The 18,460-nt window shown below is 28.6% G+C and overlaps 2 protein-coding genes across 4 annotated transcripts; one reads left to right on the forward strand and one right to left on the reverse strand.

Annotated features, from left to right (window-relative positions):
* The first annotated feature begins 8,024 nt into the window (after positions 1–8,024).
* Positions 8,025–10,967, forward strand: LOC142523331 (uncharacterized). Of its 2 annotated transcripts, XR_012814623.1 has the most exons (5): positions 8,025–8,229; positions 8,327–8,432; positions 8,837–8,917; positions 9,204–9,326; positions 10,881–10,967. XR_012814623.1 is itself a non-coding variant. In XM_075627086.1 (4 exons), exons 1-4 carry the CDS (start codon positions 8,164–8,166, stop codon positions 9,260–9,262), a joined length of 312 nt encoding a protein of 103 aa, XP_075483201.1. In that variant the 5' UTR covers positions 8,025–8,163; the 3' UTR covers positions 9,263–9,365. The 2 variants fall into 2 exon arrangements, 1 of the variants encoding a protein (XP_075483201.1); XM_075627086.1 differs by lacking the exon at positions 10,881–10,967 and having other exon boundaries at positions 9,204–9,365.
* LOC142523329 (axial regulator YABBY 4-like) lies at positions 9,659–11,922 on the reverse strand. Of its 2 annotated transcripts, none has more exons than XM_075627084.1 (7): positions 11,767–11,922; positions 11,518–11,658; positions 11,092–11,239; positions 10,863–10,911; positions 10,681–10,756; positions 10,457–10,550; positions 9,659–9,906 (listed from the first exon to the last, which is right to left on the reverse strand). In XM_075627084.1, exons 1-6 carry the CDS (start codon positions 11,920–11,922, stop codon positions 10,464–10,466), a joined length of 657 nt encoding a protein of 218 aa, XP_075483199.1. In that variant the 3' UTR covers positions 9,659–9,906; positions 10,457–10,463. The 2 variants fall into 2 exon arrangements, with proteins under 2 accessions (XP_075483199.1, XP_075483198.1); XM_075627083.1 differs by having other exon boundaries at positions 11,092–11,245; positions 11,767–11,921.
* Positions 11,923–18,460: the final 6,538 nt, after the last annotated feature.

An 18,460-nucleotide genomic window follows, 5' to 3' on the forward strand; every position in this document is an offset into this window, starting at 1 on the left:
TACGATGCCAAATCAAGTATCTATTGGAATGAATTAGGTACTTTTGAGGCCAAATTGAGTACCCGCTAACTCAATTTAGGTACTTTAATTACCAATTTAGAAATTTGTTTTTTATTTCACGATGCTACCAACAAAAAGGCACTAAATATATATTTTTTTCAAATCCTCAAATGGAATAAGGGTATTCAAAAGACCAAATAAAATATCTATTAACTCGAATTAGGTACTTTAAATACCAATTTAGTTATAATATTTTGGCTTCACGTATGTCACAAACACAAATAACTCAATAACAAGTATGATATCAAATTAAGTATTCATTTTTAGTTTAATGAATACCAACAATATTGTGAATGAATATTAATGATTATTATACATAAATAGTCTTTAGTATAATGAATGATAACCAATAGGTATTGTGGATGAATACTAATAAGGATGATATCAAGAAGTATTCACATGTTATTTATTGTATACCAACAAGTATTGTGAATTAATATTAATGAGTATTATAAATGAATAACCATAAGTATAATGATGTAATACTAATAAATATAATGAATGATTACCAACAAGTATTATTGATGAATACTATAAAAGATGATATCAAATGAAGTATTCCTTTATTATTTAATGAAATTTAATAAGTATTTTGAATGAATATTAGTGATTATTATAAATGAATAGTCATAAATATAATGAAAAAATATTGGTAAAAAAAATTAATTTTTAAGGGACAATATCAAGTATCTCTTGACAAAAATTAGGTATTTTCTTTACCAATTTAGCTATCATAATGTTATTTTAGGAATTCTAAATAAGTTACTCAAGATTATATTCCAAATTTATTTTTTGGCAATACAAATAAATTTTTTTTAGTATTTATGAGGTCAAGTATCACTTGACAAAAATTAGATACTTTAATATTTATATATAGATATATTATATTGTTATTTCATGAACGCAAAATAAGCCATTCAAAACTAAATTCAAAGTGTATTTTTGAAAGTAAAAATAAACAAATTTTAGTATTTAAGAGGCCACATCAACTATCTCATGACAAAAATGGTGTATTTTTTATATCAACAGTATTGTGAATGAATACTAATAAATATGATATCAAAATAATTATATTTTTTGTATTCTATGAATACCAATAAATATTTTGGATGAATATTAATAAGATAGTGATTGCAAACACTACCTAACTATTATGAGTGAATACTAATAAGGTATTGATTGCAAACACTACCTAATGCATTTTTCAAAAAATGCCAAAAATGATTGAATTTATGGTGATCGTTCGAGATCCAATAATTTCTTACACATTTGGAGTATTAAGAGAGCCAAACCAAGTATATGGATCCTCAAAATAGGTACTTTGTAAGTCAAAATAAGTACTTACTCTTATTTTATGATGAGTGATGCACTATGTTTTTTAAAAATAAATGACGTGACCAAGTATCCTAATGTATTTTCCATGAACAGACCAACAATGACTAGATTTATGGTGATTGCTCGAAGATCCAGTATTTTTTTTAGACATTTGGAGTATTCAAATAGTCAAATCAAGTATCTGAAACTTTATAAGATGTACATTATAACTCCAAATAAGTACTTACTTTGATTCCATTATGATTGATGAACTATATTTTTTTAAAAAAGATTTAAATGACATGAAAAAGTCATCCTAATATTTTTTCATGAAAGACCAACAATGATTGAAATTATGATGATCGTTCGAGGATCGATTAATTTTCTTAAACATTTGGATATTCAAATAGCCAAATCAAATATTGAAACCCAAAAATATGTACTTTTTAGGTCAAAATAGGTACTTTTTTCTTATTCCATGATAAGGGATGAACTATTTTTTTTTAATAAATGACATGAATAAGGCATCTTAATGCATTTTCAATGAAAAGACCAACAATGATTGCATTTATGGTAATCCTCGAAAATCCAGTATTTTTTTTACTCATTTGGAGTATTCAAATATCCAAATCAAGTATCTGAAATCCAAAATAAGTATTTTGTGAGTCAAAATAAGTATTCACTCTTATTCCATTGTAAATAACAAAATGACAAAAAATGTAAACTTGAATTTGTGGGTAGTTAAAATTAAAATTATGGCATTGTGTTGGGTGCAATAATTGTCCTTGCTTGATAGAGTGATCGAACCGTGGTGCTTGAGCTGCTGTGCGGTTTAAAATATTTGAGTTGCACCATTATTACTAGTTATAGCTTTTGGTAAAGTGACAAGCGCTCGATCCTACAATTGATATCAGAGCCAAGGTCATGGGTTCGATTTTCATTGATTGCAAGGAGTGCAATTATTGGGAGGGAGATTATTGGGTGCAATAATTGTCCTTGCTTGGTAGAGCGATCGAACCGTGGTGCTTGAGCAGCTGTGTGATTTAAAAGATTTGAGTTGTACCATTACTACTAGCTATAGCTTTTGGTAAAACGGCAAGCGCTCGGTTCTACACATTGTCATGTACTGATTTATAAAAAATTATACCTAGGTACTAAATATTAATTTAAAGATGAAAAAATGTATTTTACTCAAATTTACCTTTAATTCTGTACTAAGCATGAAACGTTATTAAAATTTTAATGTATATATTGTTTTTAAGACATTAATATAAAAAGATGCGAATATTGCAGTATTTATTTTCTTCGAAATTTGTATTGGAGCATTTGTTTAGTTATCATGCTAATTTCTTATTGCATAAATGAGTCGAGTTTAATATATATATAAAAAAAAAAATCAAAGCTCGAATTCGAGCTTCACTTGTTAATACTTTTAGCTTCGAAATATTTGAGCATATTTGCAGGGTATTCGAACTATTATAGAAAATAAATACTCGAAATATATTTATTTAATTAATAATTATATTATATCAGTAAAATATAAGTTCGCATGTTATCGAAAAAAACAATTTGAAATCTAACTCGACTCAAATTCAATAGTTTAAAAAACAAATCAAATAATTTATGAATTGAGAGGAAAAGCTATGAATTAACCATCTCTGTTCTTTTACTCGAGATGCAAGCTCGAGAGTAGTGCAAGCAAATCCTGTTCTTGATAATTGCATGCGACCAACAAGAGATCCAAAATGTTTTTAATTCCAAATCTGGTGCTTCGACAATTGTAGGATCCGCTCGGGAAGCTTCGAAATTGACAACACTTGGACAGTATTTTTGCTCGAAAATGACAGAGTGAGGTCACAAAACTTGCTGCCGAAAAAGCTCGAATTTGGTAGCCTTTTCTCTCGATTTCTAGTGAGATGTTAGGTGTGCCTTTTGCCTTGATTTGATCCTTTAATTTATAGGGTGGAAGAGAGAGAAGCTGAATGGCTTGCAAGATTTCAGCTTGTACTGGCATATTTTAAGGCTTGTAATGGCTCATTATGGCCGATTCTTGGGTTGTTCAAGGCTTATGTTGAGTGGTCAAATGTGCCTTCATTAAGCCCCTTAAATTCTCGAATTGAAGTGGTATTTTGGCAGAGCAATTGACTCCTTATTTTCGAGCAATATATGTGAATTTCACGAGCTTCATAAATCACAAGTCGTGGGTTTATACTGAAACGATGGCCATAATGATGAAAATATAGTATCAAAAAAGTGGAATAAAATAATCAACAAAAACACAAAGATTTACGCGGTTTGGTAATTTGTTGAGCAAGGCCTGAGTTAACTGTCAAAAGTTTGAAATTCTGGTCAAGAAATTTTTTCTTTTTGATAAAAAATGAATAATAATTCTGGAACGCCTGAAATGTACTTCGCAAAAACTGGAATAAACTTGGATCACCTGACGCCATGAGTGCAAGAGTCTGAAAATTTGTTTAAAAAATTCAAATGCATGATTCTTTGATTTGATTATTACCAATTGCTTACAAGTGAACTAACAGTTTCAAAGATTTACATATTTTCTCTGTCTCAGCTTACATGTAAAAGGGGAGCACGCACACATATATATGTTAATGCATCGAGACATACGCATTACATGTGCAAGTATATTTTTTAATAGTGATTATTTTTGCTTCGGTCATCCGGAAACAAAATCCAGGCTCGGGTGACAAATATTTATTTATTATATTTTTATCGATATAAAAAATATAGTTTTATATTAAAGTTGATAATTATTTGTCATTATATATATATATATATATATATATATGTATATATATGAATAATTATTTACTGATATTTACTTAGAAATGCAACCCAATTTTTATTAGAAGATTCAAGTTTAAGTTTTATTTTCTAATTTTGTCATATTTTAAATGGGTCAAACTTCAGTGGGTTAAACCATTGGGTTCTGCCACATGGAGGCCAAGAGTCTTTTTAAATACTTTTTATTATGTTCATATTCATATATTTAATAAAATAATAATAAAGGTTTTGAATTTTAGTTAATAAATTAAAATTGTTAACAAATGGTTAGATATTGGATATCTCATACAAAACTTATACAAAATAAATATTATAAACTTTATTAAAAAACTTGGAAACTGAAAGACTCTGCTCAAATAAAAAAAGAACCCATCACTCTTTAAAAACAAAATTATATTAACAAAATTAAATACACATTAAAATATTCAAGCAAATAACAAACAAAATATTATTTAGAACACATAGTATACATGAATTTTTCCCCAAAAATTACATAACAATTAGTAATGATCAAAGTGCGTTTTGTCAAGAAATCATATTTAGATTTCGCATACACTACAAAAACACGCTATATTAATATGGAATTAGCAACGAATAAAAAATCGTTCTCTAACTAACGACAATTTTAACACCTTAAGCCTAACCATCCATTCTAATGTCTCAATGAGACAATTTTTTTATATATATATATATATATATATTCTGGTTGTTGGATAGTAAACTCTTTCCCGGATGCATAAACAAAATTTCGAGCCGATTAGAGGAAAAAATTGCACTTTTTTAATTTTTATCATTTTGTTAGTAAATTTTTCGTCTTATTACATTAATTTGTATATTTTTTCAATTTTAGTCATTTTTCACTGAATTGTCAACATTGAGTAGAAAAATGATAACGTGATGGGGGAGCTATAATTGCTATTAGTTACCCCTGACATTTGAATCACTGTACGATTTAAAATATTTGAGTTGCATCGTTAATTACCACAAATTATAACCCTTTGGTGAAGAGAAAAATTATTAATCCTTAAATTAATATGCTTAATGAAAGTGCCAAAAATGAAAAAACACGCAGTATCAAATATAAGGGCACTCACATTGGGTGTTAAAGGTGTGTTATAGAAACCGTTGCCGATTTGCTGACACACGGGCCCCACGTGTTTTGAACTATTTTAATGCCCAAAGAAATTGGACATTTAGCGACGGTTTTGAAAAAACCGTCGCTATTTGCGACGGATTTTCAAAAACCGTCGCTAAACGTTGTTACTTATTTAATGTATTGGTTTAAAGTATCCGTTGATGAATATAACCGTTGCAAAATAGTCGTTGCAAAGTAGCCGTTGGAATATAGCCGTTGCAAATTTCAATATAAATAGACACCTTGTACCGAGGATTTCATGATTATCTCCGAACAAATTCCGAAATACGTGACACTCATGTGCATCACTAACTTCGTGCCGACTTAGTTGAACATATTTGGTTACAATACAACAACAATCCTTGAATTAGTATTTTGCATCTTCTGTTAAATTTAATTTATTTATTTTTATTTTTATGCAAGTGTTATTTATTATTATATGTTGTACCGTTTTATTTTAGGTTTATAATAAATTTTTAATTTTAAGTAAATGACACTCATAAAATTAAATTATTTTACGTATTGAATATATAAAAACAAATTATTATTAATATAAAATAATAATAATTTAAATTTTTTAAAAAATTTGAAATTGAATTTATTTAATGTAAAATAAGAGTAAGATGAATGCGTGGACAGCGGGACCCACAAATAATGAGTGTGAATGTTAAAATGAATGTGGGAGAATAGATGTGTTAATGTAATGTGTATGTAGCATGTGGACCCCACGATTTTTGATCAGGTGGTGGGTGTATAACACCCCCCAAAACACCCACAATGCGGATGCTCTAATGTTAGTGTCTATAAGCTAGACAAGAAAGATTTTATAGTGTATATTTTAACAATATCCATAACTTAAACAGTACCCATGCATTTCTAATGAATACATCAAGCGTAGTAGATTCCAATTTTTGCCATATATGCATAATATATGTATGTATATATCTATATAATATAATACCATACAAAAAATTTAAAAACAATGGCATATAAACTAAAAAATAGTTGAATTATTCATGCAACAACGACTTGACGAAAACATACCCAAAGGGGTCAGTGGCAGCATAATGCATGCATTCATGTCACTTGAAGAAAATGGGCACTACAAGAATAAATGCTTATGGTGATATTCATAAATGTCATCATATTCAATATTTAGTGACATTTAAGTTTTAGTGACACCTCTAACAAAGTGTCGTCTATTCCAATGTCGTCTTAAACTTCCTGACATTTTTTAATGTCATTATAAGATTTTAATGATAATTTCATACGTGTTACTAATTATTCATATAATGACAATTTTAAATGTCAGTAAAACTCATGTTTTAAATATATTTATACATGCCTTGTTATTATAGTAATAATGACAAATTTATATGTCAGTTAAAATAATTTATAATGACAACTAAAAGTGCCGTGTATGTTATTTATAGTGACAATAACAAATGTGGGAATATTTGGGTTGCATAAATATTAGAGTAGGGAAAAATAGATAAAATAAATGTGGAAATAAAAAAACATATTAGATTAGTTATCATGACATTTTTAATTGATGTCATTTTTTATATGGAGGGAAACAATTATTTTCCCTCGTCCCCATATTTATCCAACTCAAATATTCTCACATTTATTTATAGTGACAAATTTTAGTTTTTTAATGATTTTTTACGATGTGGGAAAAAATTGTTTCTCTCTATATAAAAAATGACATCAACTAAAAATGTCAGGATAACTATACTAATATCTTTTTTTATTTTACACATTATTAATTTTTTACAAGTGTCATTATTAAGTATTTGTAACAACATTTAATTAAAAGTGTCTACAAAAAAGTGTCACAATAGTCATTTATTGTTGTAGTGGGGACCGAGAAAATGCTAGAATTCATAACTAGGGTTTCTTCCAATTAAGATCTATTTATTTGGGGCCAAAATGCTTAGTCCGCCAAAAAAAAAAAAAAAGAAGATAAACACGTACAGATCCAAAAATTTAGTCCGACATATATATATCACAATGCTTAATCCGCCAAAAAAAGAAGATAAACACGTATAGATCCAAAAATTTAGTCGACATATATATATCACATGTTTAATCCGCCAAAAAAAGAAGATAACCACATACAGATCCAAAAATTTAGTCGACATGTATATATATATATATATACACACACAAAAATTTTGTTATCGTCCACCAATTGTGCACATCTGTGCTTACCAATGAGTTGATATTCACCTATTGGATATATACTTTTGATATCATCTCATTGATAGACAGAAAAGTATGCAAAATAACAAATTTATATATATATATATATATATATATATATATATATGTATGTATGTATATTCCTAATATATATTTTAAGATTATTAAATTAAAAAAAAAATTAAAAAATTAAATAATAAAATCTTAAATAAATAAATTTTAATTTGAACTGAGCCAGCTACCAGTACCAGCTCCACTTACCAGTAGGAATAGGCAACCTGATTTAATTTGCGCCCCTCCCTTAATTCTCAAGTACAAATCAAATGCATGCATGTGTAGTATTCTTATCTTTTATGGGATGAGGTGAATCTCTAGTTTGGATTACTCTATCCTTTTTGGCCCTTCACTCAGATATTGTGGATAACAATCACCCCCCACCGTACCCCACGCCACCCCCCCACCCCACCCGCCATCTGTACAACAGTACAAGACCATGATACCGAATTTTTCCACATATATAAGGAGGGGAGGTGGTTTCTCAAATATCTTGTTCTTTCTCACATAATTCAACTTCCTCTTTCATTTGTTTGCAATATTCCCCATTTTCTTCTTTGTAATTGATCTTGTCCATATTCTTCAAAGCCATGTATGATAACAAAATGAACCATTTCCCATGCTTGCATTGCCACCCTCACACCTACATTAGAATGGTAATTAATATTCACTCATTTGATCTCTTAGATCCTCGAATATAGTCTTGCTTTCTAATTTGTTCTAATTATCAAGTTTTTGTCGATCATTTTTCAGGTTCAGAATCTTATAGAGAGGTGCTTGCTGCTTCATATGGACAGAGACCAGTGTGTGAAAGCCTTGGCCGAGCATGCTAAAATTCGACCTCTCGTAACGATCACCGGTAAGTATCTTCATGATTTGTCGATGAATCTTCTGTGGTTATGCTCTAGAAATATCATAATATTATCAAACATGGAGATATTTAACATTTCTTTGATGTTACATCTAATTATAAGTACTTTTAATTAGGTTCATAATAAGTGTACGTAGTTAATAATGAACTTTATGTCCCATTGACCTATTTTTCTACCTTTTGTCGATGACTATTTATGGCTATTACCTTGACATCGAAGAATAGTCGAAAGCTCTAGTTAAAGCCATGAAATATATGGTTTGGTTAATTAAAATTGGAGACGACACAATTTTGCAGAAGTGGAACTTGTTTGAAATCTTGATAAATCTACTCGGAATCCGAATTAATCAATCGGCAAGTGGTCAACGATTAATTTATATCTATTGCTGCAGTATGGAAGGAGCTGCAGAAAGAGAACAAGAACTTCTTTCAATCATATTATCGATCTATATCTCCAAGGCCATATTATACCAGTAAGTCTTCACGTTGCAATAGTAGTAGTCGTAGTCTTAAGTACATTCAAAACTATTATTTGTGCGCCAAAGTGTACATATGATCATCAAAAAACACATACTTAGAATTCATGTTTAATTTCTAATGGACTCACGGCGCTTCAATTCTTGGGTTCGATCTATCGAAAATTCAAAGATTTCAAAAAAAATTTATAATAATAAAGAAATCGCATCATAGCTTTGTCTAGCTTGCTCCTTATGTTCGTCAACAAATTCGGGTTTTTACAAGCTTTTCTTTAATTTATAGATAGGTATGTTCAAAGGGCACCAAGATTTGCAAGAAGATCGAATTACCAGTGCAGATAGACTAGCAGAAGGATTGATCATGAGAAATCTGAAGTCTCCATTTCAAGTACTATTTATATAGCTGGTAATAATTATATTAATGATCCCTGGCTAGGGTTTGTTTTGTTTATATATATATATATATATATATATATATATATATATGTGCAATGAATAGATATTCTTTCTTATGTTATTTCTACCCTCCATGTAAAGTATTCAATTCTTATTATATAAATCTATGAAGTTTGATATATAGCTTCAGAAAATTACTATGTTTCGCAACAAATTTCTTATTTCGTGTTACGTATTAGGACTAGTAATATTATACCCACACACTATATATATATATATATTTATTTATTTATTTATTTATTTGCTAAATTATTAGCTTTATCATAGATATTCTTTCTTATATATATATATTAAAATTGAATTTTTGATAGTACAAAAATCTTATATGAATAATAAGTATAGAGGGAACAAACATTTAATTATTCAACAACTGCAATAAGTTTCGACTGTTCTTATGCTATCAAAATCATCAGAAGTCATTTCCCATAGCCGATCAATTGAAGAAGATAAATAAGATAATTAATTACACCCATAAATTAATTGTGTCAATTCCCTTTGTTTTGGGAAAATCCACTGCCAAAAGCATGAACCTGAAATTTTTATAGAAATATTAAATTTAATCATTAATTATATGATTATTGCAATTCAAAGTGGAATAAATACTATGAAAATAACATGCAGGCAGTATATATATGCCACACACTTTATTATAAGAGAAACAATATCTTGGAAACTAATTTTGAACCCTAAATATAAATTTGCAAAAATATCCAAACTTCGATTTAGATGATGAATTAAGGAATAATTTCGAAGTTATTGCTATAAAAATTTTTGGAATAAAAAAAGTTATATAACTGCATAAAATTTTTATATTTAGTAGCTATGAAGTGGTTTTTTTTCCTATAAGCTTATATTTAGGTCTGACCTTTCCAAAAATAGTTCAAATAAAATAAAATAAAATAATTATTTCAATAATTAAATTGATACAAAATAAAAATAAATTTTTTATTTCACATTTGTATACACACAAAAAGTAAACGTTTTACTTAACAAAAATAAAAAACATCCATCCAGCAGGTTAATTTATTACATAATTTTGTTCTAATTATTGCAAATTAACCATGAAGCTGTCGTAATTACCTCATATTTAGTAAACAGTCATCTTTCGGTCTTTTGCACCAAAGCCATCCACCACTTCCTCTTCATTAACTACACTTTGAGGACAATGGGCCCACTACACATACATATATTAATATTTTTTAAGTAAAATAAAAAAAATAACTCTAAATTTCTCAATTAATTAAAAGGAGTTTTTATACTGAAATAATAATAAATATTTCTTGCTGGGAAAAATATAGACTTACATTTTTAGCAGCAGTGCTAAAAGCTTGCTTGTGACTCATGTTGGGATACTCGTTCTTTAGTCTCTTGATTTCTTCCCTGCAGGTTCATGCATGCAAATGCTTCAATAATTTTTCCCATTTCAACTTTGAATATATATATATGTGTGTGTGTGTGTGTGTGTGATATCAAGATTTGATTGTACTTGATGAATTGATTATAGGCAGATGGAGCTCGTTGCTTCTTCTCTGGAGCTGTAAAAATTGAAGAAAGACTGTTAAAATAGCTGAAAATATCATCACATATTAATGGATAGCGAGCCAACTCTCACGTCCAAAGGGTCTACCAGCAAGGACGTGTCATGATCAGTACCGATCAAGAAGAATAATTGAACTGCGAAAAAGTGAAAATAAAAAGTATCCTTACGTACTTACGTTTGTGGATAATTTGGTTGATTTCAAGAGATTCATATTCATCATCATCATCTTCTTCTTCTTCTTCTTCTTCTTCGAAAAAGAGCGAATTCGGGCCGCGTTGTTTTGTATCAGCATCCGCTTCTCCGTACAAAACCTCCTGTTTTTGCTGTTCCTAGTTCGTTACAGTTAAAAGGGATAGATCAAAATGCGACGCATTTCACGAATTTCAGGCGTGGAAACGAAAGAGTTTTGAATTTTTATCTAATATTATTATCATAAAAATATGAACTTCGTACGTCTCCGAAGATGTAAAACAATTTTGATTTAATTAGACCAATCGAGACTCCGATAACAACCTTAATCTACCTTCATTCATTGCTACCAAACATATTAATTGTTGCATGAGAATTTTACCCAAAAAAAGAAAAGATTTAAGGATTTCACCATTTCTTGAAATTGATTAAGTGAAGAAAAAAGATGGAGAGGAAGAAAACAGGCTTTCAGCATGTTAACAGACAGTATTGTGAAGCAATGGCCACATCTCACTGTCGCCACCAAGGATAAGCTGTTGCATGGAACACTAACCTGCAATTTTTTTTTTTTCAAAATCAGAATTAAATAAATAAATGGCCCCAAAAGCAAAATTGAATAAATATTTATGCAAATGAAATTAAATATATTTTTATGAATTACTAGTAAAATCGTGGAGCAAACTCCACATTGCACAGAGCAAATTTGATCTTGGGAATTAAGCAGATTAATATCTATGGTGGACATATTGTGGGGAGGAAAAAGATGAATGAAACGAGGTTGATATATATGCATATAAACATACACACATACATGCATATATATATATATAGATTTCGACAGAGTAGTTTAATTGAATGTAAGGTTTCAGTATCTTTGATCATTTGACTTGTTTTTCCAACTCTATAGTCAAAGGAAAAACACATATATACGTATATATATATAGATATAGATATAATATGCACAAGATTCAAGGGGTGTTATAAATAACCTGTAACTATTATTAGAGATGTGTAGTTTTCTTGATATTTAAACTTGCTCACCTGTAAGTCAGACTTTCGTTTTCTTTCTTGAAAGTGAAAGTGTGGAGAGGCCTTAAATATCATAGCTTGAACTGGGAAAAAAGGGCATCTTATATTTTGTTTTCTTGCTATTTCTGTGATTTTTTATTTTAATTACTTGGTGTAGCTGATTTTACCATCTTATTTATTTACTTATAATAGTAGTCAATAATTTGTCGCAGGACGTATTAATTATCCCACGTGCATGCATGCAGATACCTGTATTGATAAGAAAAATATAATGAAATTGTGGGTTTTTAAAATTTTTTTTTAAAAAGAGAGAAACTAATTAACTGCTATATTATATATTACTATTGATTGGTTTTTGGATTAACGATTTTGAAACTTATACGATGGTTTTCCGGCTATATTAGTGGAGGAAGAAAGTTTTTCCTGTTCTTTAAGGTTGTAAATTAATTAGTTTTTCTCAATCTTTTTTGTTGATATTTGCATTAGTTTAGTTAGTTAGAAGAGTTATAAATTCAAATTTAGTTTGGTGTCATAACCAAATTTGTTATCAAGCATAACTCAAGTTTAATTAATAGTATAAATATCAACTCTGATGAATTGTATTTGACGAGTGTGAAGAAGCTGCATTTTTAGAAACCGATGTTTTTTTTAAAAAAAATCCTCATTGTATTATACTATTTTACTTTTTATCATACATCTAATAATCAAGATCTTATAATGAATCGAGCTTTGATTAAGCGCGATTAAGAAATCCAGATAAACTTTTCCAAAATCTCAAATTTAAAAGGAGATTTAAGAGTAATCATAATAATAATATATATAAAAAAACCCTCTACAAGCTAAAATAAAAAAAATTATTTTGCTCAAATAGAACCAAACCCCTTGTTCCAACTAAACTGCTGAAAATATATGAATGAAATTTTGATAATATTTAAATAAATTAAAATATGGCTAACAGCTAACATTTATCAATTGAAACAAATCAAACCACAAAAAATAAAAATCATGACCATAGACGGTATATGAACGGAAAAGTTATCTTATCAACATGACACATATTTCAATATGCTTCTTGGTTGCTTTTGACTTTGTCGTAGTTTTTATAATATGCGTATAACCATTTTGGTATACTCAACAAGTATATGATCATCTTTAATACTTATTATCTTATTTAGAATCCTCATCTAGGATATGACATGCTTGTAGTTTGCTTCTTTATCATGACATTTTTTCGGTTTCTACATTGTTTTTATCCGGTAGTTTATATTTGGACTATTTGTTTTTTTTTTTGTTGAATGATTTTTCAGTTTATGACAATCATCAACTCTAACTCTTAAGAAAAAATTCTTTTAGTCGTGATAGGTTTTCACTTGTGAATTAAAGTATGTATAACATATATATCCTTCAACAACATAACCAATTAATGGTGTTGTAATTTTTTCAAACATTGTGATATTTGAAATATCAATTTTATATATTTAATATCAATATTATTAACATATAGCTATAAGGTTAATAAATTTTTAACAATTATTTCTCAATCATTGTGAGAAATAATACTTGAAAATCTATTCAAATTACTATATATTAGAACTGTGTCCTCGTTTAATTTGACGCAATTCAGGAAAGTCATCTCGTTAGTCATTTTTTAGAAGTTTTGGAACAATGATTGCGTTCATCATATCAGGGGATAATATAGTCTCAATCTCATTTGTTGTGTCTAGAACATAATATTATATTATTCATTGAAACAAAACAAATTTTCTTCTATCGAGTTTACATTTGGTTTATAATATTTTATATCTTATGGAACGATATACAAAATTAATTATTGCATTTTAAAAATTTTGAGAAAAGACACGAATAATGTAATTAAAATATGCATATGAGATATCATTCAGATATATATAAAAGTATTTGTTTTATTCAATATCTCATCTAATAATACAACTGTTTAGATTTCATGAGCATTTTATGATAGTCAAAATTAATTTGATGAAATATGAATTTATTTGGCGATGAGTTTTCAATGCTACCATCTTATATCTTATAAATTAGCTGATTATCCACTTTGACCAAAAAAAAAGACAAAAACAACCTCTTAGGCACCTCGAAATATATCGAGATGATATTGGAGGAAATTAAGTGCAACTGGCTCAATGTCTCAATTTACTAAAAATTCACAAAATTGATCTATTGTGTCCACAAAGCTTTAGAATTTTTCTCATACCATTATAAATAGAATATTGAGAATTGTGTACGCTTTGTTTTTTATGTATTTCTTTTTCTGGATGAAGAATTTTTTCTTTTTTAAAAACGATTTTATTCTTTGAGAAATATTGACATTTTATATGACATTCATACAACATAATCAACACAAATGACATATAACAATAAAACATGTTAACGCTAGGGTAAAAAACTCATCTCATTGCAAAAACACTAAATGATCAAATGAAGCATATTATTTAGTAATATTTATTTAGCAGCATATATAAAAAAATTGACCAAATGACTTAAAAAAATTGTTTGAAATCAGTTACATACAAACATTTTTCTCAATCACGTATCTCAATTGACATATAAAGAGTTTGAAAATATCTCTGCTCTAAATGGGAGAAAGAAGTTTTATATGAACTTAATATTTATTAATAATTTATTTTTATTACATCCGTCTCATCTCCCTTCGTTTTCTCATTATTATCTATCATTAATATGGTAGATATTTTCATGAATTTGACTGCAATGTATAAATTTAAGTAATTAAAATTAAATTAAAATAATAAATAGTTTGATTGAGTTAAGTACACTATTAATGATCCTTTTAAACTAACATAAAAAGGACTTAAATAATATCATGAATATGACAAATTGTAAAAAAAAAATGGTAAAATAGTAAGCTCATAAATGAAAGTCATATATTTAATAGATATTATTAATAGATAATATATTATTTAGGGATATTTGTATAGTATCATATATCGAAATTGACTAAATGCTTAAATGTTTGTATGGCTTAAATATTTGCATCGAAATCACTTACATACAAACATTTTCTGTCAATCATATATCTATGTTGATACATAAATAGTCTAAAAATATCTATATTTTAAATGAGAAAAGGATGTTTTATATGATCTTAATATTTATTAACAATTTAATTTTATTCAACCTCACTCATCCATATATTTAATAGATAATATATTAATTAGGGATATTTTTTAGCATCATATATCGAAATTGACTAAATGCTTAAATATTGGCATTGAAATCACTTACGTACAAATATTTTCTCTCAATCATGTATCTATGTTGATATATAAGTAGTCTAAAAATATCTCTATTTTAAATTAGAAAAAGATGTTTTATATTATCTTAATATTTATTAATAATTTAATTTTATTCAACCTCACTCATCATCCATCTTCCAAATATTACCTTAATATTCGAAATATTAACAATTTTTTAATTTATAACATTATTATAATAATTTTCTATGAATTTGATGTCAGTGTTAATTAAATTTAAAATTAAAATTAAAATAATAAATATCTTAACTAAGTACTCTTAATAATCTTATTAAATTAACGTAGAAAATAATTTAAAGAACCTCATGAACATTAGGAATGTCAATCGCGTCAGGTGGGTCGAGTTTCGGGTCAACCCGCGTAATTTTTTCAACCCGAACCCGAAGCAACCCTAAAACCCCCAACCCGAACACGAACCCGTCTAACCCGCCTAACCCGAATTTTATTTATTTTTATTTATTTATTTTAAAAAAATTAAATAAAAAAATAATAATATGTCATATAGCTAACATTTCTAATAATATCCTCACAAGTTTCTCATTAAGAATGTGTAATGCTGTGATTGTGTGTAATAGAATTTTAATTGTCTATGTGTAGTATTAATTTTTCAACACAATAATTAGATAAATATTCGAAACACATAATGATAATAATAACATTTAATTCAATCACATAATAACAAAAGCTATTCAAAAAGTCTTCAAACATAACAAAATAATTTTCAACTACCAAGTGACAATAATCAAGCTCCACTTCTATCTTCTGACTTTTTCATTGTTCTACATTTGTTTGTAGAAGTCAAACCTTTAAATAACATTTAAAAAATTAAAATAGGAAAGGGTGAAAGTTTTCAAAAATTATGAATTTATAAAATTTAACTTACTTTTCAATATTAGGTATCATAGCATTGTTAGAATCATTAATGATCCGTTGCAGCATTGTTTGATCCAGCATCCTCATTTATGAATAAATTCATAATATTTTCAGTTAAATCATCCAACCTCACCTCAATAGTTTCTACAAAAATAAAATATAGTAAAACAGATAACTTTAAAATGAAAATAACAAGAAGAATCACTAACCTCTCGGTCCAACTAACCAATCTCTACAACAAACCAACGCCTCAACAACATCAGGCTTCATTGCACTACGATAATATTGGTCAAGTATCCTACCACTTGTGCTAAAAGCTGATTCAGAAGCAACTGTAGAAATTGGAACACTCAAAATATCTCTGGCCATTTGTGCAAGTTCAGGATACCTAAATTGGTAAGCTTTCCAAAATGCAAGAACATCACATTTTGAAGATCTGTCAATTTTCGGTTCATCCAAATAAAGATCTAATTGACTCTTTTGAGCTCTATCATTTAATTATGTTCTTTGAAATGTGTCAAATTCCTACATCATAAATTAAATGTATTGGTAACGAAAAGTAAAAAATAGTGAGAAAAAGAAAAAATTATCATAAATACCTTCAAAACATCCTGCATCCACTGTCTGAATTTAGAGGAAGAGAAGCATTATCATCAATGCCACTGTGAGAACTCGTAGATGTGTTGCTACTACTTGATTTAGAAGCAAGGCCCATATATTCTTAAACAAAGAAACTAATTTAGATTTCACCAGACTTAATTCGTTACTACCATGTCCGTATAATTTGTTGTAACAAAACTCAATAAACTGCATCTTGAACCTCAGATCAACTATCACAGCAATGGACAACAAAATGTTATAATCTTTCCAGTACTTGTCAAATTTCTGAAACATCTGATTGGCCATTGATCTCATGAAATCATCAGAGCTTGCAAGGCTTGACTTAATGTCAATTGAACCGTAAAGACACGAGGAAAATATAGGTTGGCAGTAGGATATTTCACCCTAGAAAACAAAGTTGTTGTCTCATAGAAAACCTCAAGAAATTTGCATATTTTTTCAGCTTGAACCCACTCGTCAACCAATGGACAATGTGTGAAATTAGTATCAGTCAATTTCAAATTATTAAAAGCACGTCGGTAATATATGGCACTAGAAAGCATCAAATACGTAGAATTCCATCTAGTAGGAACATCTTGCCTAAGTGATTTCTTAGGATCCAGCGAAGTTTGGGTAACAGATTCTACAAACTTTTTCTTTCTCACTTGACTGCCTTTTACATACTTTACACATTCACGAATCTTATCAATGGAATAATCAATTATTTTCAAACCTTCTTGGACAATTAAATTGAGAATGTGTGCACAACAACGAACATGCAAAAACTCGCCACCATTCACCAATGAACAATTTAAACTAAGATGATCTCTTAAAAGGCCAACAAACACATCATTTGCAGCGGCATTGTCCAACGTAATTGTGAAAACCTTTTCTCTGAATTCCCCAAGCATTGAATAAGCTATTGATTTTATCACACAAAGCAATACTAGAGTGAGGTGGAGGCATGTAAGAGAAGTTGATAATCATTTTTTGCAAAACCCAATTAGAATCAATGAAACGCGCTGTCAACATACATAGCCATCAGTGGCAATAGAAGTCCACAAATCGGAAGCGAAACAAATTTTTCCAGGGCATGAACAAATTTCTTGAGCTAGTCTATTGTATTCATTTTTATGCATCTTGAGAATATCAGTCCTTGCGGTGTTTCTAGTGAAATGATTGACTTGAGGTTCCAAATATGTAAAAATTGATCTAATTGCCTCATATTCCACAAAAATGAAACGGTAAATCATGTCTCACAATTGCTAATATTAGCAACTCTCTAAATCTTTCTTGGCTGAATTTTTGTGACCTTATGACAAGACTTTTATCGCCTTGTTCTAACAAAGCCTGAGCAATATCACGAGTTCTCTGTCTAGGACATTGTTTGAGAATATGGCGTTGGAGATTACCTGTCCCCATGTTACTGTCTACTTTGTACGTAGTCCCACATGCTTTACATTTGCAACGCTTTTCTTCTCCTTCTACTTCTGGAAGCATCTCAAAATATTGCCACCATTGTGATTTTAAAGATCTCTTTCGTTT

Source organism: Primulina tabacum, chromosome 13 (genome assembly GCF_025594145.1).
Source record: "Primulina tabacum isolate GXHZ01 chromosome 13, ASM2559414v2, whole genome shotgun sequence".
Taxonomy (NCBI): domain Eukaryota; kingdom Viridiplantae; phylum Streptophyta; class Magnoliopsida; order Lamiales; family Gesneriaceae; genus Primulina; species Primulina tabacum.